We start from the raw sequence: 22,180 nt of genomic DNA on the forward strand, positions 1-22,180 counted from the left end.
TAATCACTTCCGCTACTTGTATAAATGTTTTAATTCAATGAAAATTGATTGGCCAATTGTTTGTTTTTTATTATTGCTATCCAGAATAAAAGAGCCTTTCACCAGGCTTCTTTGATAAAGTTAATGTACTCCGTTTGTTATAAATAAAACACTAACCTCTTCAAAACAAAACTGGTTAACGAATGAACTACATCCCAGAATCAAATGGCATCTCTTTTTGAACCCTTTAAATCCCAAACACACATGCTCACACACAAAAGGCAACAACAATTCTGTGGAGATGATATTTTAAAAACAGCAGAATGTCCATATTGATCACTGGTCTGTAAACCAAAGGATAAAGATTGATGAATTTCCACAGTCCACTGAGCCTCTTGTTGACAAAATCGAATTTCATGATGGCCATATACAGATAGAACATTGTTTAAACAATATTTCCATTCATTTGGAAATCAGGTTAGATCCAAGACATTGCATGGCGATCACAGAGTTCAGAATTTCACGGTGTGCGAGCAGCTCAGAATACTGAGGTGTCGGTGTAATCAAAATTCCAAATTCCAAATGCAGAAGAGAGAGAGCGAGAGAGAGACTCTGCAGTGTTACTGCTGCTTCTTCACATACTTTCTTACCGACTCCCCAAAGGGTTCAGAGTAACCCAAATGAGGGCTACTTGGCAACATTCAGAGCAGAAGTCCCACAATCTCTACCAAAGGCAGGTATTCACACAAATAAATCCTTCTTATTCCAAACACATCAATGTTTTCCAGATATAAAAACAAAATACATAAGTGGATATGTGTATTCCAAACAACAGTAATATACTGGGATATACTGCAGTAATCCTCTCTATTGTAACCCACTGGAATACGCTGTACAGCACACACTGGGATACACTGCAGTAACACACTGGAAAACCGCAAACTATAACAGACTGGGATACGCTGTACAGCAATACACTTGGAGACACTGTTCAGTAAAACACTGGGATACACTAGCGAGTTTTGAGAAGATTTGTAGCTCAGGTTGAGGTTCTGGATGTGAGTTTGCTCGCTGAGCTGGAAGGTTAGTTTTCAGATGTTTTGTCACCATTCTAGGTAACATCATAGGGACGTAACACCAGCACTTCGTCGGAGGCTCACTGATGATGTTACCTAGAATGGTGACGAAACGTCTGAAAACTAACCTTCCAGCTCAGCGAGCAAACTCACATCCAGAACTGGGATACACTGTTCAGTAACACTGTACAGTAACACATTGGGATACGCTATGCAGTAACACTGTACAGTAACACACTGGGATACGCTATGCAGTAACACTGTACAGTAACACACTGGGATACACTGTTCAGCAACACAGTGGGATACACTGTTCAATAAAACACTGGGATACACCGTTCAGCAACACACTGGGATACACTGTTCAGTAAAACACTGAGATACACTGTTCAGTGACACTGTACAGTAAAACACTGGGATACACTGTTCAGCAACACACTGGGATACACTGTTCAGTAGCACACTGGGATACACTGTAAAGTAACACACTGGGATACACAGTCGAGTAACACTGTACAGTAACACACTGGGATACACTGTACAGTAACACACTGGGATACACTGTACAGTAACACACTGGGATACACTGTAGAGTAACACACTGGGATACACTGTACAGTAAAACACTGGGATACACTGTTCAGCAACACACTGGGATACACTGTTCAGTAGCACACTGGGATACACTGTAAAGTAACACACTGGGATACACAGTCGAGTAACACTGTACAGTAACACACTGGGATACACTGTACAGTAACACATTGGGATACACTGTACAGTAACACACTGGGATACACTGTTCAGTAACACTGTACAGTAAAACACTGGGATACACTGTTCAGCAACACACTGGGATACACTGTTCAGTAGCACACTGGGATACACTGTAAAGTAACACACTGGGATACACAGTCGAGTAACACTGTACAGTAACACACTGGGATACACTGTACAGTAACACATTGGGATACACTGTACAATAACACACTGGGACACACTGTACAGTAACATGTTGGGATACACTGCACAATAACACACTGGGATACACTGTACAGTAACATTGTACAATAACACACTGGGATACACTGTACAGTAACACACTGGGATACACCGTTCAGTAACACTGTACAGTAAAACACTGGGATACACTGTTCAGCAACACACTAGGATACACTGTTCAGTAGCACACTGGGATACACTGTTCAGTAAAACACTGGGATACACTGTTCAGTAACACTGTACAGTAAAACACTGGGATACACTGTTCAGCAACACACTGGGATACACTGTTCAGTAGCACACTGGGATACACTGTAAAGTAACACACTGGGATACACAGTCAAGTAACACTGTACAGTAACACACTGGGATACACTGTACAGTAAGACATTGGGATACACTGTACAGTAACACACTGGGATACACTGTACAATAACACACTAGGATACACTGTAGAGTAACACATTGGGATACACTGTACAGTAACACACTGGGATACACTGTAGAGTAACACATTGGGATACACTGTACAGTAACACACTGGGATACACTGTAGAGTAACACACTGGGATGCACTGTACAGTAACACATTGGGATACACTGTACTGTAACACATTGGGATACACTGTACAGTAACACATTGGGATACACTGTACAGTAACACACTGGGATACACTGTACAATAACACACTAGCATACACTGTAGAGTAACACATTGGGATACACTGTACAGTAACACACTGGGATACACTGTAGAGTAACACATTGGGATACACTGTACAGTAACACACTGGGATACACTGTACAGTAACACATTGGGATACACTGTAGAGTAACACACTGGGATACACTGTACAGTAACACATTGGGATACACTGTACTGTAACACATTGGGATACACTGTACAGTAACACATTGGGATACACTGTACAGTAACACACTGGGATACACTGTAGAGTAACACACTGGGATGCACTGTACAGTAACACATTGGGATACACTGTACTGTAACACATTGGGATACACTGTACAGTAACACATTGGGATACACTGTACAATAACACACTAGCATACACTGTAGAGTAACACATTGGGATACACTGTACAGTAACACACTGGGATACACTGTAGAGTAACACATTGGGATACACTGTACAGTAACACACTGGGATACACTGTACAGTAACACATTGGGATACACTGTAGAGTAACACACTGGGATACACTGTACAGTAACACATTGGGATACACTGTACAGTAACACACTGGGATACACTGTACTGTAACACATTGGGATACACTGTACAGTAACACACTGGGACACACTGTACAGTAACATGTTGGGATACACTGCACAATAACACACTGGGATACACTGTACAGTAACACATTGGGCTACACTGTACAGTAACACACTGGGATACACTGCACAGTAACACTGTACAATAACGGTTGGGATACAATGTTCTGTAGTGTTCCATATGATGCTCTTGTGTCCCGCTTATTTTGATTTCTCACAGAGCAACATGTGACTGAGGTCAAGTTTTGTCCAGTGGATCACATCTTGGGATTCTCTCAGATTGCCAGCGAAGCGAGTGATCCACAACTGCTGATCTTTTTCAGTCTGTTCGCTGCAGCAATAGCGTAATAATTCTTCTATAAAACAACACACAGGGATTTGAATTCGACTGAACCAGGAAATGAAACAGTTCACATTGAAGCAACATTCCCCAAAACCTTTTCTTGTTGTCACCTCACTTCAAGGGTTAAAAGTTGACCCCATCCCCCAGTGAGGACTAAGCAAGCAGGGAACCAAAAACAGTGAGACTAGTGGGAGGATGTGGGGATCTGAGAGAGTAAAGGGATGAAGGGGGCATGGAAAAACCGTGAGAATGGGAAGGGGGCCAACAGCAGGGCAAGTGGGTGTAGGTAGTTAATCTGCAGGAAGGTTTCTCAGCAGAAATCAGGTCCCAAAGATCACCGAGTGATGGAATGCCCATCATTAAAACAAACTTGAGGATGTAAGGGGCCTTGAGTCAGATAATACATTCATTCATAGAATGCCCACAATGTGGAAACTGACCCTTCAGCCCAACAAGTCCACACTGTGTGTGTGCGTGCGTGCGTGCGTGCGTGCGTGCGTGTGTGTGTGTGTGTGTGTGTGCGCGCGCGCGCACACGCGCTTAAGAGAGAGAGAGTTAATATGTCTGTGACCATCTGTGTGTGTATGTATGCAGGCCTGTGTGTGCATGTGCCTGTGTTTGTGTGTCTGTACATGAGTGAGAGAGTTAGGGTATCTGTGTTACTCTGCAAATGAGAGAATGAGGAAATGAGTGAGTGTCTGTGTGGATAAGCGAGTGAGTGAGTCTGTGAGTAAGTATGACAGTGAGTGAGTAAGTATTCATGTGAGTAAGTGTGTCAGTGAGTCAGTGTGCATTAGTGAATGAGTGAGTGAATGAGTGTGTCAGTGAGTGAGTGTGTTAGTGAATGAATGAATGAGTGAGTGGATGAGTGTATCAGCATGTGTGTTAGTGAATGAATAAGTGAGTGAGTGCGTCAGTGTGTGTGTTAGTGAATGAGTGAGTGAATGAGTGTGTCAGTGTGTGCGTTAGTGAATGGATGAATGAGTGAGTGAATGAGTGTGTCAGTGAGAGAATGTGTTAATGAGTGAATGAGTGAGGTGAGTCAGTGAGAGAGTGTGTGGATGTGTGTTTGTGTGTGTGTGAGAGCGAAAGTGTGAGTGTGCTAACAAGTGACAGGATGGGTGGAATGGGGAAGACTTTCACAGGACAGTGAAAGCCCTTTTACTGCAAATATCTCAACTTCAACACAAATGTTTACGATCCAAATTAGAAGGCCAAGGATGACATGTGTACCTGCAGTGAACGTGCTCAGAGTCCCCCAAACACTTTAATTGAACACGTTGGGAAAGGTCCTTGTTAAAACGTAGAGACCATGCCATCAAGAGACACATGACAGATACAATGAACTGTGCAGAGGAAATGACCAGGCTATCGGATTTAAAGATGCTTGTTGTGATATAAAACTCGGCACAGAGGATGAGAGCACCTGCAACATTTCTGTCACTGTGTGAATGCAACTACTTACACCAGCACAAGCAAATACAGGGGACATTGGTGAAATGTTGCATCTTAAAATCAGCGCCTCAGGACATGCAGCATTCCCTCAGCACTGACACTCCTACAGTGCGGCGCTCCCTCAGCACTGACCCTCCAACAGTGCGGTGCTCCCTCAGCACTGACCCTCTGACAGTGCGGCACTCCCTCAATACTGACCCTCTGACAGTGTGGCACTCCCTCAGCACTGACCCTCCGACAGTGCGGCAATCCCTCAGCACTGACCCTCCAACAGTGCGGCGCTCCCTCAGCACTGACCGTCCGACAGTGCTCACTCCCTCAGTACTGACCCTCTGACAGTGCGACACTCCCTCAGCACTGACCCTCTGACAGTGCGGTGCTCCCTCAGCACTGACACTCCGACAGTGCGGCACTCCCTCAGCATTGACCCTCCGACAGCGCGGCGCTCCCTCAGCACTGACCGTCCGACAGTGCTCACTCCCTCAGTACTGACCCTCTGACAGTGCGACACTCCCTCAGCACTGACCCTCTGACAGTGCGGTGCTCCCTCAGCACTGACACTCCGACAGTGCGGTGCTCCCTCAGCACTGACACTCCGACAGTGCGGCACTCCCTCAGCATTGACCCTCCGACAGCGCGGCGCTCCCTCAGCACTGACCGTCCGACAGTGCTCACTCCCTCAGTACTGACCCTCTGACAGTGCGACACTCCCTCAGCACTGACCCTCTGACAGTGCGGTGCTCCCTCAGCACTGACACTCCGACAGTGCGGTGCTCCCTCAGCACTGACACTCCGACAGTGCGGCACTCCCTCAGCATTGACCCTCTGACAGTGCGACGCTCCCTCAGCACTGACCATCCAACAGTGCGACGGTCCCTCAGCACTGACCCTCTGACAGCGCAGCACTCCATCAGTAGTGACCTTCTTGTAGGGAAACACTCCAAAAAGTTTGTCAATTCATTCTTGCTCAGAATTGATGTAGTTATTAATATTTCTTGGTATGGAGGTTTTGATTCCTGAGGTGGGTCAGGAGTTTGAGGCAGAGCTGAATATGTCAGTGAAGGGGAGAGATGGTACAGAAATGAAACACAGCTATGTGCAGGGACAGTACAACATGACCGGGGAGGGTCATTTTCTGTGACCCGAACATAGAGCTGCCATGAGCACAATGGGCAAAATGATATGCAGGTTTGGAATGAATGAAAATAGCCTTTGATCTCTCACTTTGGTCATGGTCAGATTATTCTGGAAATACACACTCTCACTGTTGTGGTATTGTGGTAATGTCCCTGCCTCTGAGTTGGGCAGATGTTGCTCGGTTCCTACTGGATGAGTAGATGTTTCACTGTGCTGTGATTGAAGAGAATGAATTTCAAATCTCACCTTCCACAGACGCTTCATTACATACTTCTTCAGCAAGAGCTGTGACTTCAGTTGGATCTTGCTGTGCTTGCTTTTCGCAGCAAAGTTGCTGAGCCAAGGATGTTTCAGACACTGGGCAGCACTGATCCTCCCACTGCAAAACACAGACACGTAACACCCCACGTACCCACGCTTGACCACAGGCCAGTGAAACTAGGACTGATGTAATTACTGACACACTCGCCAACGTAACTGTTGATACAGTCACTGGCACGCTCGCTGACACACTCACTGAATCAACCAATGAGCACCCATTGAAACAAGCACTGATACATTCATCAAGACTAGGATTTACAAGGACGTTTTGCCCAGGCTGAAGGATTTGAGCTCTCGGGGGGAATCTGAATAGTAGATGTCGGTGTGTCTGCTGAGCTGGGAGGTTTGGTAGCAGATCTTTCTTCCCCTTACGAGGTGACACCCTCAGTGCTGTGGAGCCTCCTGTGAAGCGCTGTTGTATTGTGCCAGTTTAAATTTATATGGTCGGGTTTTTTGCTGATTCTGAGAGGTGCTTGTTCCAGCCGTGCATTGTAATGGTCGGTGCATCTAATTCAACATGTTTGTTGATGGAGTCTGCGGCTGACTGCTACCCTTCCAAGAATCCCCTGGCTGCTCTCTGTTTGGCTTGTCCTATGATATTAGTGTTGTCCCAGTTGAAACACATTGAATTAGACCCAGTATACAGAACATTACAATGCACAGCAATGCAACAGCGCTTCACAGGACACTCCACAGCACTAAGGGTGTCACCTCATAAGGGAATGAAACATCCACTACCAAACCCCCCAGCTCAGCAAACACACCAACATCTACAACCTGCACCCAATCTACCAGTTTTCACTCAAGCTCTGAGAGCCTGAATAGGCTGGGACTATTTTCCCTGGAACATTGGAGGTTGAGGGGTGACCTTATAGAGGTTTATAAAATCATGAAGGGCATGGATGGGGTGAATAGCCAAGGTCTTTCCCCCAGGGTGGGGGAACCCAAGACTAGAGGGGCATAGCTTTAAGGTGAGAGGAGAAAGATTTAAAAGGGACCTAAGGAGCAACTTTTTCACACAGAGGGTGGTGCGTGTATGGAACGAGCTGCCGGAGGAAGTGGTGGAGGCTGGTACTGTTACAGCATTTAAAAGGCAGCTAGATGGAAAAATGAATAGGAACGGTTTAGAGGTATATGGGCCAAATGCTGGCAAGTGGGACTAGAATAATTTAGGATATCTGGTCGGCATGGACGATTTGGACCAAAGGGTCTGTCTCCCTGCTGGACATTTGTATGGCTCTTTAACTACTGACACACTCACTGAAACAAGCACTGACACACTTGTTAACTATAGAAACACTCACTGACACAACTTCTGACATGCTCTACAACTCAAATCCTAACACACTCATTGACACACATATTGATAAATGAAAAAAACTGCTTCATGTCACAAAGAGCAAGATTTTCCAAAGTGTGTTTCTTCTCCTCACTCTTGAAAATAGAAAGGGAGACGCATTCCTTGAGAGCGAAAAGGAAATCAAATCTGTAAAATGCCAGAATCAGTGTCTCAAGTAGAGGTTCTATCTTGACATGCTCCATATTGTGATACACCAACTGCACTGACAGGTTCTGAGCACGCATGTGCAAGAGCAAACAGACTCGCTGGCTCAGATAGTCACACTCACACCAGAAACACACACGCACAGAAACACACACGCACGCAGAAACACACTCACGCAGAAACACACTCACGCAGAAACACACACTCACGCAGAAACACACACGCACGCAGAAACACACACACACGCAGAAACACACTCACACAGAAACACACACTCACACAGAAACACACACACACGCAGAAACACACACGTATGCAGAAACACACACTCATGCAGAAACACACACACATAGAAACACTCACTCACGCAGAAACACACACGCACGCAGAAACTCACTCGCATGCAGAAACACGCACGCAGAAGCACACACGCACGCAGAAACACACACGCACGCAGAAACACACACGCACGCAGAAACACACACTCACACAGAAACACACACACACGCAGAAATACACACTCACACAGAAACACACACGCACGCAGAAATACACACTCACGCAGAAACACACACGCACGCAGAAACACACACGCACGCAGAAACACACACTCACGCAGAAACACACACACACAGAAACACTCACTCACGCAGAAACACACACGCATGCAGAAACACACACGCACGCAGAAACACACACACACGCAGAAACACACTCACACAGAAACACACACTCACACAGAAACACACACACACGCAGAAACACACACGCATGCAGAAACACACACTCACGCAGAAACACACACACAGAAACACTCACGCACGCAGAAACACACACGCAGAAACACACACGCACGCAGAAACACACACACACGCAAAAATACACACTCACGCAGAAACACACACGCACGCAGAAACACACACGCACGCAGAAACACACACACGCAGAAACACACACACACAGAAACACTCACTCACGCAGAAACACACACGCATGCAGAAACACACACGCACGCAGAAACACACACACACGCAGAAACACACTCACACAGAAACACACACTCACACAGAAACACACACACACGCAGGAACACACACGTATGCAGAAACACACACTCACGCAGAAACACACACACAGAAACACTCACGCACGCAGAAACACACACGCACGCAGAAACTCACTCGCATGCAGAAACACGCACGCAGAAACACACACGCACGCAGAAACACACACGCACGCAGAAACACACACTCACACAGAAACACACACACACGCAAAAATACACACTCACACAGAAACACACACGCACGCAGAAATACACACACGCAGAAACACACACGCACGCAGAAACACACACGCACGCAGAAACGCACACAAATGCAGAAACACACACTCACACAGAAACACACTCACACAGAAACACACACGCACGCAGAAACACACACGCATGCAGAAACACACACTCACGCAGAAACACACACACACAGAAACACTCACGCACGCAGAAACACACATGCACGCAGAAACTCACTCGCATGCAGAAACACGCACGCAGAAACACACACGCACGCAGAAACACACACGCACGCAGAAACACACACTCACACAGAAACACACACACACGCAAAAATACACACTCACACAGAAACACACACGCACGCAGAAATACACACTCACGCAGAAACACACACGCACGCAGAAACACACACGCACGCAGAAACACACACAAACGCAGAAACACACACACACAGAAACACACTCACACAGAAACACACACGCACGCAGAAACTCACTCGCATGCAGAAACACACACACATGCAGAAATAACACACTCACGCAGGAAGACACACACACAGAAACACACACGCACGCAGAAACTCACTCGCATGCAGAAACACACACACATGCAGAAATAACACACTCACGCAGGAAGACACACTCACACAGAAACACACACTCACACAGACTGAATTCTGTAGATGTCAGCCTTAAACCAGGTTTTTGAAAAGGCCTTCAATGGGAAGAAAGCCTAATTAAGAACCAGCTGAAACTGGATGGGATTACTTCATCAACTTGCAATAAATCCACTCCGAGGTAGTGGTGACCATAACATGGTTAAATTTTGCGTTAAGTTCAAGGGAGAGAGAAGTGGATCTGAGACTTTTGCTTCAGATTTAATTCAGGGGAATTATGAGACATGAAAGCAGAGCTGGTTCAAGTGGGTTGGCAAATTAAATTAAAGAATATGTCAATAGTGGGGCAGTAGCAGAGATGTTTCAGAATTCACAGAAGAGATACATTCCAATGACCAAGAAAGAAAATTCAACAGGATGGAATCACTATCTGTGGCTAATTAAAAAACTGGTAAAGACAGCATCGAACAAAATGAAAAGGTAACAATACAACGACAGCGGCAGGTCAGAAGATTGGACAGAATATTTGAAAAAATAGGAAGATTGCCCAAAATTTTATAAAGAGGGAAGAATAAGAGTGAGAGAGAAAGCTAGCCAGAAATATACATACTAACAGTAAGAGTTTCTACAAATACTTAAAGAAGAAAAGGGTTAACAAAATGAGTACAGGAAACAGATGCGGCTGCTGGAACGATTCCACCAATGTTGCCTGCGCTCTATATTGGGCATCACCTGGCAGGACCATGTCTCTAACAATGAAGTGTTGGAAAAGGCCAGGCTCCCCAGCATCGAAGCGACCCTTCTCCTGAAGCAACTTTGATGGTCGGGTCACGTATCGTGGATGGACAACACCAGAATACCCAAGACAGTGTTCTTCAGGGAACTCTGTGACGGCAAAAGAAACAGCAGTGCCCCGCGCAAGTGCTACAAGGACCAACTGAAGCAACAGCTGTCTCAAGCTGGCATCGTCTCAATGGATTGGCAAAGGCTGGCCTCTGACAGGGACGCATGGCGGAAGAAAACTACGACAGCGACGGATTAGTTCGAATTTTCGAGGAGAGCAGCTGCAGAGGACAGACGGAGACGCAGGAAGGAGACCTCATCTCAAGCCCCGCTGTCCGCAGCATTCCCCTGCCCGCACTGTCCCAGGATCTGCAGGTCCAGGATAGGACTCCACAGCCACCAACGGTCATGCCAACAAAATTGCTGACGAATCTCTTGCCAACTGATCTTCGCAAGCGAAGAATCTGCCTGATACAGGTCTTATAGAATGAGAGCCCAGGGGAATAACAACGGAAAATAAGGAGATGGCAGATGAATTGAGAAGGCGTTTTGTGTCAGTCTTCCCTGCAGACAACATTGGTAACATTGCACAAGCTGTGATAAATCAGGGCACGGGAGAATTGCAGAAAGTTACACTGATGAGGGAAGTGCACTGGGGAATTAGAGGAGCTAAGGCTGAAAACCGCCCGGGATTTGAGGTTAAAATCAGATGAGCCATCAGCTTACAGAATGACAAAGTAGCTCAAGGGGCTGAACAGTCGACTCTAATTCCTAATTCCTAATGTTAGTACGACGCACTCACCAACACTCACTGACATACCCATCAACACACTCACCAACACTCACAGACATAACCGTTGACACACTCACCGACACACTCCCTGACATACCCATCGAAAAGCTCACCAACACTCACTGACATACCCATCAACACACTCACCAACACTCACAGACATTACCGTTGACACACTCACCGACACACTCCCTGACATACCCATCGAAAAGCTCACCAACACTCACTGACGTTCCCATCGACACATTCACCGACACACTCATTGACATACCCAACGACACACTCACCAACACTCACTGACGTCCCCATCGACACATTCACCGACACAGACACCGACTCACCCATCAACACACTCACCAACACTGGCTGACATACTCATCGACACACTCACCAACACTCACTGACATACTGATCGACACACTCACCAAGGCTCACTGACATACTGATCGACACACTCACCAAGGCTCACTGACATACTGATCGACGCACTCACCAATACTGACTGACGTACCCATCGACACACTCACCAACACTGAGTGACATACCCATCGACACACTCACCCGCACTCACTGACATACCCATCGACACGGTCACCAACTCTCACTGTCATACCCATCGACACACTCACGAACACTCACTGACTTACCCATCGACACACTTACCAACACTGACTGACATACCCATCGAGTCGCTCATCCACACTCACTGGCATACCCATCGACACACTCACTGACATACCCATCGACAAGCTCACCAACACTCACTGACGTACCCATCGACCCACTCACCAACACTGACTGACACAGCCATCGACACACTCACCAACACTCACTGACATTCTGATCGACACACTCGCCAACAATCTCTGTCATACCCATCGACACATTCACAAACACTCTCATTGACTTACCCATCGACACACTGACCAACACTCACTGACACACCCATCGACACACTGACCAACACTCACTGACGTACCCATCGACACACTCACCAAAACCCACTGACATACCCATCAACACACTCACCAACACTCACAGACATAACCGTCGACACACTCACCGACACACTCACTGACATACCGATCGAAAAGCTCACCAATACTCACTGACGTTCCCATCGACACATTCACCGACACTCTCACTGACATACCCAACGACACGCTCACCAAAATTCACTGATATACCCATCGACACACTCACCGACACACTCACTGACATACCCATCAAGACGCTCACCAACACTCACTGACATACCCATCGACACACTCACCAACACTCACTGACATACCCATCGGCACACTCACCGACACACTCACTGACATACCCATCAAGACGCTCACCAACACTCACTGACGTACCCATCGACGCACTCACCAACACTCACTGACGTACCCATCGACACGCTCACCCACACTCACTGACACACCCATCGACGCACTCACCAACACTCACTGACATACCAATCGACACGCTCACCAACACTCACTGGCATACCCATCAACAAACTCAGCAACATTGACTGACATACCTGTCGACACACTCACCGACACACTCACTGACATACCCATCGACAAGTTCACCAAGACTCACTGATGTACCCATCGACACTCTCACCAACACTCACTGACATACCCATCGACACACTCACCAACACTCACAGACATAACCGTCGACACAATCACCGACACATTCACTGACATACCGATCGACAAGCTCACCAACACTCACTGACATAACCATCGGCACATTCACCGACACTCTCACTGACATACCACGACACACTCACCAACACTCACTGACGTCCCCATCGACACACTCACCAACACTGACTGACATGCCCATCGACACATTCACCGACACAGTCGCTGACATACCCATCGACACACTCGCTGACTCACTCATCAACACACTCACCAACACTGACTGACATACTCATCGACACACTCACCAACACACACCGACACACTCATCGACACGCTGACCAACACACACTGACATGCTCATCGACACGCTCACCAACGCTGACTGACATACCCATCGACACACTCACCAACACGCACTGACATACCCATCAACACGCTAACCAACACTCACTGACATAGCCATCGACACACTCACCAACACTGTCATACCCATCGACACACTAACGAACACTCACTGACTTACCCATCGACACACTCACCAACACTGACTGACATACCCATTGAGTCGCTCACCCACACTCACTGACATACCCATCGACACACTCACCGACACACTCACTGACATACCCATCGACAAGCTCACCAAAACTCACTGACATACCCATCAACACACTCACCAACACTCACTGACATACCCATCGAGACGCTCACCCACACTCACTGACATACCCATCGACACGCTCACCAACACTGACTGATATACTCATCGACACACATACCAACACTACTGACATTCTGATCGACACACTCACCAACAATCTCTGTCATACCCATCGACACATTCACCAATACTCTCATTGACTTACCCATCGACACACTCACCATCACTCACTGACACACCCATCGACACACTCACCAACACTCACTGACGTCCCCATCGACACACTCACCAACACTGACTGACATACCCATCAACACATTCACCGACACAGTCACTGACATACCGTTTGACATACTCTCCAACACTCACTGACATACCCATCAACACACTTGCTGACTCACCCATCGACACACTCACCAACACTCACTGACATACCCATCGACACACTCACCAACGCTGACTGATGTACCCATCGACATGCTCACCAACACTCACTGACATACCCATCGACACACTCACCAACACTCACTGACATACCCATCGACACACTCACTGATGTATCCATCGACACACTCGCCAACACTGACTGACATACCCATCGACACGCTCCCCAACAATCACTGACATACCCATCGACACGCTCACCCACACTCACTGACATACCCATCGACACACCCATCGACACACTCACCAACACTTACTGACTTACCAATGTACACACTCACCAACACTCACCGACATACCCATCGACACACTCACCAACAATCACTGACATATCCATCGACACACTCACCAAAATTCACTGACATACCAATCGACACGCTCACCAACACTCACTGACATAGCCATCGACACACTCAACAACACTGACTGACATACCCATCGACACACTCACCAGCACTCACTGACATACCCATCGACACTCTCACCAACACTCACTGACATACCCATCGACACACTCACCAGCACTCACTGACATACCCATCGGCACACTCACCAGCACTCACTGACTTACTCATCAAGACACTCATTGACATACCCATTGACACACTATCTCTCACACTCAATGTCATACCCATCGACACACTTTCTGACACACTCATTGGCATATCCATCGACACACTCACTGACATGCCCATTGACACACTCACAATCACACTCACTGACATACTCATTGACACACTCACGGACACACTCATTGACATACCCATCAACACACTCACTGTCATACCCAGCAATATACTCACTGTCACACTCACGGACATACCCATCGACACACTCACTGTCACACTCTCTTAAACACTCACTGTGACATTCACTGGAACACACTTTTGAAAACACCGTGGTGGTCACAGACAAGCTCCATGTTTAACTATTTTCTCAAATTTACCTTTTCTCCCTGATCAGCAGATTTGCAATAAAATCTTTTGCTTCTTCTGAGATGTTTTCAAAAGCTTCATCATCAAAGTTACAGTTTGTGGTGAGGATGTTACTGAGGGTCTCAGCATCGCTATCGCCTAAAAATGGTGATAGGCCACTCAATCTGGACGGGGAGAGAGACAGGCACACTGACAGAAGCAGCAACAAAAAAATAAAAGAGCATGAAATACCGGGATGCTTATGGAGCACTGCCATTGTGCTAAAGCATTACAATCTGACCAACCCAGTCTGTGTGTGAGTGTTATAGTCTGAATAATACAGTCTGTGTTTGAGGGTTACAGTGTGACCAATCCAGTCTGTGTGTGAGGGTTACAGTCTGAATAATACAGTCTGTGTTTGAGGATTTCAGTGTGACCAATCCAGTCTGTGTGCGAGGGTTACAGTCTGAGTAACCCAGTGTGTGTGTGAGGGCTATATTCTGACCAAGACAGTCTGTGTGTGAGGGTTACAGTCTGACATATCCAGTGCGTGTGTGAGGGTTACAGTCTGACCAACCCAGTCTGTGTGTGAGGGCTACAGTCTGACCAACCCAGTCTGTATGTGAGGGCTACAGTGTGACCAATCCAGTCTGTGTGTGAGGGTTACAGTGTGACCAATCCAGTCTGTGTGTGAGGGTTACAGTGTGACCAATGCAGTCTATGTGTGAGGGTTACAGTCTGACCAATCAGGTCTGTGTGTGAGGGTTACAGTCTGGCCAATCCAGTCTGTGTGTGAGGGTTACAGTGTGACCAATCCAGTCTGTGTGTCAGGGTTACAGTCTGACTAATCCAATCTGTGTGTGAGGGCTACATTCTGACTAATCCAGTCTGTGTGTGAGGGTTACAGTCTGACCAATCCAATCTGTGTGTGAGGGCTACATTTTGACCAATACAGTGTGTGTGTGAGGGTTACAGTCTAATCAATCCAGTCTGTGTGTGAGGATTACAGTGTGACCAATCCAGTCTGTGTGTGAGGGTTACAGTGTGACCAATGCAGTCTATGTGTGAGGGTTACAGTCTGACCAATCAGGTCTGTGTGTGAGGGTTACAGTCTGACAAATCCAATCTGTGTGTGAGGGCTACATTCTGACCAATCCAGTCTGTGTGTGAGGATTACAGTGTGTCCAATCCAGTCTGTGTGTGAGGGCTACCATCTGACCAATCCAATCTGTGTGTGAGGGTTACAGTCTGACAAATCCAATCTGTGTGTGAGGGCTACATTCTGACCAATCCAGTCTGTGTGTGAGGGCTACCGTGTGACCAATCCAAGCTGTGTGGGAGGGTTACAGTCTGAGCAATCCAGTCTGTGTGTGAGGGTTGCCGTCTGACCAACCCAGTCTGTGTGGGAGGGTTACAGTATGACCAATCCATCTATGTGTGAGTGTTACAGTCTGACCAATCCAGTCTGTGTGTGAGGATTACAGTGTGACCAATCCAGTCTGTTTTCGAGGGTTACAGTGTGACCAATCCAGTCTGTGTGTGAGGCTACAGTGTGACCAATCCAGTCTGTGTGTGAGGGTTACAGTGTGACCAATCTACTGTCTTTTTGAGATTGTCACAGTCTGACAGGGCCCAGTCTGTGTAAAATGTTTACAGTCTGATAGATTCTAGATTGTGTGTGAGTGGATTACTGTTTGCCAAATGCCGATCAGAATTGGAGAGAAGGTTACAGTCGGACTCATCCCAAACTGCATGAGGGGGTTCCAGTTTAACTGATCACAGCCTGTCTAAGAAAGGTCAGTCTGACAGATCCTAGTCAACCAATACAGCAACTAGAGGCCTCTAGAGTCATCGTATTCCCCCTTCCTTCCTCTTAGAGCTTCAATATTCAAATAAATGTGGCCTGTCTGGGCAAGTGTACATCAGCTCCTCAGCCTCTTGTAGCCATAAATTTGAGATATGGCTAAATCCTTGAAGGTCCTGAGTGTATCTCCACACAACACACTCTCTCTTTGCCCACCATCCACCAACCTCACTCACGAGGTTTCCCTGATGCTTTTGGAGCTAACCTCTGGGACCCTCTCTTGAAACGGTGCCCAGACTCAGAGCACAAATCTCCCTGCCTATCACAGTGAACTCTGTCTACAGTCAGTTACTCACAGCATGTAGGTGATGACACCCAGGCTCCACATGTCCGTAGGGAAGGAGACATGTTCAAAGTTGACAATTTCTGGAGCGAGGAACTCTGGTGTCCCGAAGGACACGCGCAATTTATCTCTGGGCTTGTACCTGAGGCAGGGAATGAAATGATAAGCGAAGGAAGGACACCATCCTACACAGAGACACTGCTGGTACTCTCCAGTATCTCCTATAATCATTCAATCCTTTGGCCAATAAATAAAAGGGGTGGGGTGGGGAGGAAGAGAAGGAAGTTCATGGGCATTTGTGCAGCAAGGTGAAGAAAGACAGAAATATCTAAATTTTGACTCTGTGGCTCAGTTGGTGCATTCAGACAGCACCTTCTAAACCCACAAACACTTCTGTCTAGAAGGACGAGGGTAGCAGATACATGGGAATGCCACCACCTGCAGGTTCCCCTCCAAACCACTCAGAATCCTGACCAGCCAGTGATGCCCACATCACACAAATGAATTTTTAAAGAAATTCTTCCTTCGAGACAGAAGGTTGTAGATTCAGGCCTGACATAAGCTGATTTCTGGATGGGCAGGCCTGTAGGTTACTGAGGGAGTGCTGCACTATTGGTGGCATCATCTGCCAGTTAGTTGTCTGAGGTGGATATCAAAGAGGTTATGATTTCTGAGCGGGGAGGCAAAGTCTGTACGAAGACAGGTATCTCCTTGTCTTTAGCATGAAGGCCAAACGAACGTATGCGATAGAACATTCACAATCGCAATGTTTCCGTTACTAATTACACCGAATGTGAGCTCTTGTCCAATGCAGTACAGCTTCAGAGCTGTGTTTGTATTTTCATTCATGGGCATTGCTGGCTTGCTTGTATTACCTGTCCCTAATTGCCCTTTTGAAGGTGGTGGTGAGCTGCCTTCTTGAACCACTGCGGTCCATGTGTTGTAGGTTGACCCACTATGCCCTGAGGGAGGGAATTCCAGGATATTGACCCAGCCACACTGAAGGAACGGTGATATATTTCCATGTCAGGATGGTGAATGGCTTAGAGCTAATGCTGCGTAGGATGGTATTCCCAAATTTATATTAATAAAAATAACTAAATGAAATGTTAGATAAAAATGACAACATATCTACCAGGTCAAAGAAAAAAAATGGCTTGTCTTAATGACTCCTGTATTCCACTCCCAATCCCCCATTTACCACAATCATATTCGTACCTCTCCTTCTCCAACCCAGATCTCTGACCAGGTTCTCCCTTTTCCTCACCATCTCCTCTACTGGCTACATATTTAACACATCATTTTCCATCGTCATCTCGTCACCAAACTTCCCCCTCCTCGCAGATATTGCTTCTCTTTCACATCCTCATCCATTGTTTCAATTTGCGCTCCCCATCCCAAGCAAGTCTCTATCCCTTTCCCTCCTTACTTGTACCAACGACATCCTACTAATTACAGATGCAACATTACATCTGCCTCACTACAGCAATCAAACTCTCCCCTGCAGTGGCTTTGTGGGAGAATCAGTTGCCTCCCTATTATTGCCCACTTGCTTGCCCCTAACCTCGTCTGAAATTTTACTCTGTCTGCCCCAGAGATTTTATCCATCTACAAGGTTGCTGACAACACCGCCGTAATGGGACAGATATCTAACAACATCGAGTCAAAATACAGAAGAGAGGTAGAGAGCTTGGTGACGTGATGCAATGAAAACAGTATGTCTCTCAACATCAGCCGAACTAAAGAACTGGTCATCGACTTCAGAAGGAAAGGAGGAGAACACACCCCCATCTCCAGCAACTGACCTGAGGGTGAGAGGGTGAGAGGGTGAACAGCATCAAGTTCCTCGCAGTAACAGTCAGCAACAACCTGTCCTGGACTTCCCCATAAATGTGACAGTCAGGAATGCACAACAAAGCCTCTTCTTCCTCAGGTGGCTCAGGAAATTTGCCATGTCCATAAAATCCTTCACCAACTTCTACAGATGCACCATTGAAAGCAAATTGCCCAGGTGTTAAACGGCCTGGCACGGCAACTGCTCTGCCCAGGGCTGTAAGAAACTACAGAAGGCGGTGAGCACAGCTCAGTCCATCACAGAGGCCAACCTTCCATCCATGGACTCTATTTACACAGCTCGCTGCCACAGAAAGGCAGCCAACATCATCAAAGATCCATCGCACCCCGGTAATGCTCTCCTACAACCTCTTCCATCAGGCAGAAGGTACAGAAGCCTGAGCACACTCACACACAGCTTCAGGAACAGCTTCTTTCTGGCCGTTATCAGACTGTTGAATGGACTGTAGCCTCAAATAATGTAACCTGCAATGTAACCCGCGAGCCTCTAAGTCTTTTTGATCTGTACATCCTTTGCTTGCTGTGACCTGCCTGTACTGCTCGGAAGCAAAGTTTTCACTGTATTTTGGTACACATGACAATAAAATCAATCGATCAATCAATGGAGCCTGAAGGCATGCCCGAGCCTCAATGGACCAATAAATGATAGGATATATTAGAAGAGAACTAATGTATAAATGTGGGGAATCAGTGGGTGAGATTTTATGCAGTGCGGTTAACTAGAATAAAGCTCTCACATCAAAGAGTGGACATGAATTCTGTTTCAATGCAACTACATTTTGGAGTATGCCACTGGAAACAGATGATGGTTAAGTCAAAATCTAAATATCCACCCCTGTTTTCTGAAAATGAGACCTCTGATTAGTGAAAGAATGGAATTATAATGTGGACCTGGGTTACTTCTTTACCGAAAAGGAAATGAGGTCTCAGCACTTTCAGCACCGTACAGAAGCAGGAGAGGAAGTCAAGATTTTTCTGCAGATGGAGCCTGATGATTTGAACATGGATGAAGGTTTGGGCAGATTGTCAACATTCTTGGATGATGTAATCAGATTTTGACAAATTTAAAAAGACTGAGCTCAGTACTATGGAAAAATACATATTGGAATTCAGTAGATTGTAAGCAAGACAGCAGAAATTTCATTTGGAAATTCCCAAATCTGTGCTAGAATTTAGGATATTGGACTGCACCAAACTATCATGTATGAACAGACTTCTAGTTCTGACAAAAGTTAAATTTGTGGATAAGCACATTGGAACAAATTTCAGAAGAATTTAAAACAAATTCTGAGGAAAACAATGCTTCCTAACAATATTCATTGCACAAGGAAGGCAATCAAAAAGTAGAGGAGGCAATGTTAATGAATTTGCGAAACCATCTAGATGCAGATTGTCAGCAACAGTACAAAAGGAGAACTGGAACTAATAGAAATGAGGACAGAAATGCTATTCATAATTTTGACAAGTTGAAATTCAATGTGAATAAATCCCAGAAGCACTAAGGGTGTAGTCAGCTGAGATTTCAGGTGTGATTCAAAGTATCACTCTGCCATAAACAGTTCCAAATGTTACAATATTTTATACAAAATCAAACAGGAGCCAAAAGATTTGAAGGAACCAGATTTAGCACAAGGTGTTTTGACCGAGAGTTAGATGTATTGGTGGCAGAGTCTTTCAATTGTAAGTAGCAGAGATAAATGTTAGATTTGTGAAGAAATTTGCAGGAAACATGGAAGATTTTCTTCATAGCTGACATTAGGTTCGGCCTAAGCAAGAGATTTACAATCAAGTAGGGGCCATGGATTTAAATGTATGGAATAAAGAAATAAAAAATCTTCATCTCATGTTTTTAAAAATTTGGCAACTACATTTTATCAGTCAACAATAATATTACTGGAGTATCAAGTTCAACGTAAAGGCCTTTTTCAATGTTTCTGTATTTTTGATTGTTGACGGGATTGGAAAAGAACTATTTAAAAATTGGGTTGTTGTGAGATTTGATGCACTTTGTTGAAAATAAATAATTTGACCCTCATTGTAACTGCTTTTACACAGCATCTGGTTCAAGCAGTAGTGGCAGAAGTTTATACATAAACTGAAGTTAGGGAATGTGTACAAATGGAGATTCAGCTGGCAACAAGTAGTTGATTGGTTTGTGGACCAGTAATGAGTTACTGATGATTTAAGGCCTTCTGCCTACCAACAACTATGTAATTAGCTCCCAGGTAGCTGAACTGCTTGGGATTGTGAACAAAGTAGGGGGAAACCATCAGATATCCATGTGCTGAGGAACTCACTCTGTTCTCTTTCTTAAAAAAAACACTTTAAGCCTGAAGAAAAGCAGTTTATATTTCTTCCAGTTGCTGTAAACTGTGTCTTGTAATTAACAATTCAAGACTTTTTTATAAGTTTGAGCCAGTTGATAAATGCCTCCTGAAAATGAGCGAAAGCATCCAGTGAAGGAAAACTAAGAAGCAGCGCTCTGATCAGCACAAGGACCATCTCAGAAAACCGTGCGACAGAGACCATCGACTGCTTTCCTGTTCTTTCCTTCCATTCATAAAACCCATGTTTTTTTTCTGTGTGTGTGTGTGTGTGTGTGTGTGTGTCTGTGTGTGTCTGTGTGTCTGTGTGTGTAGAGGGAAGGTCTACATGGGGAAGTGTCCGTGTTTTATCCAGTAGAGTTCTATTCTGATGGTTCATAATTGTTCACCTGCAGCTAATACCTAACCACTTGCAATAAATAATAATTCATGTCTGGTGCAAAATCCTGATCTGTGCTTTCTGTGTAACCTTAGTCTGAGAGACAGTAGCATTGGAGAATTTTGCATAATTTCTATAACCTTTAGATGACTCAGGATTAACAGGGATTGATTTCCAGCGCAGTACGCCAGTGAGACTTAGCACA

The 22,180-nt window shown here is 45.9% G+C and overlaps 1 protein-coding gene across 5 annotated transcripts in view; it reads right to left on the bottom strand.

The window, feature by feature from the left end:
* Positions 1-3,600: 3,600 nt before the first annotated feature.
* LOC125461596 (myosin light chain kinase 2, skeletal/cardiac muscle-like) overlaps positions 3,601-22,180 on the bottom strand; it is a 63,605-nt gene continuing 45,025 nt past the window's right edge. For all 5 annotated transcript variants that reach the window (XM_059652865.1, XM_059652868.1, XM_059652869.1 and 2 more), the window contains 4 exons: positions 17,432-17,560; positions 15,304-15,456; positions 6,539-6,671; positions 3,601-3,713 (listed from right to left, as the gene is read on the bottom strand). In XM_059652865.1, coding sequence (XP_059508848.1) covers positions 3,633-3,713; positions 6,539-6,671; positions 15,304-15,456; positions 17,432-17,560 — 496 coding nt within the window. In that variant the 3' untranslated portion in view covers positions 3,601-3,632. The remainder of the gene's footprint in view (positions 3,714-6,538; positions 6,672-15,303; positions 15,457-17,431; positions 17,561-22,180) is intronic.

This window comes from Stegostoma tigrinum, chromosome 19 (genome assembly GCF_030684315.1).
Source record: "Stegostoma tigrinum isolate sSteTig4 chromosome 19, sSteTig4.hap1, whole genome shotgun sequence".
Classification (NCBI taxonomy): domain Eukaryota; kingdom Metazoa; phylum Chordata; class Chondrichthyes; order Orectolobiformes; family Stegostomatidae; genus Stegostoma; species Stegostoma tigrinum.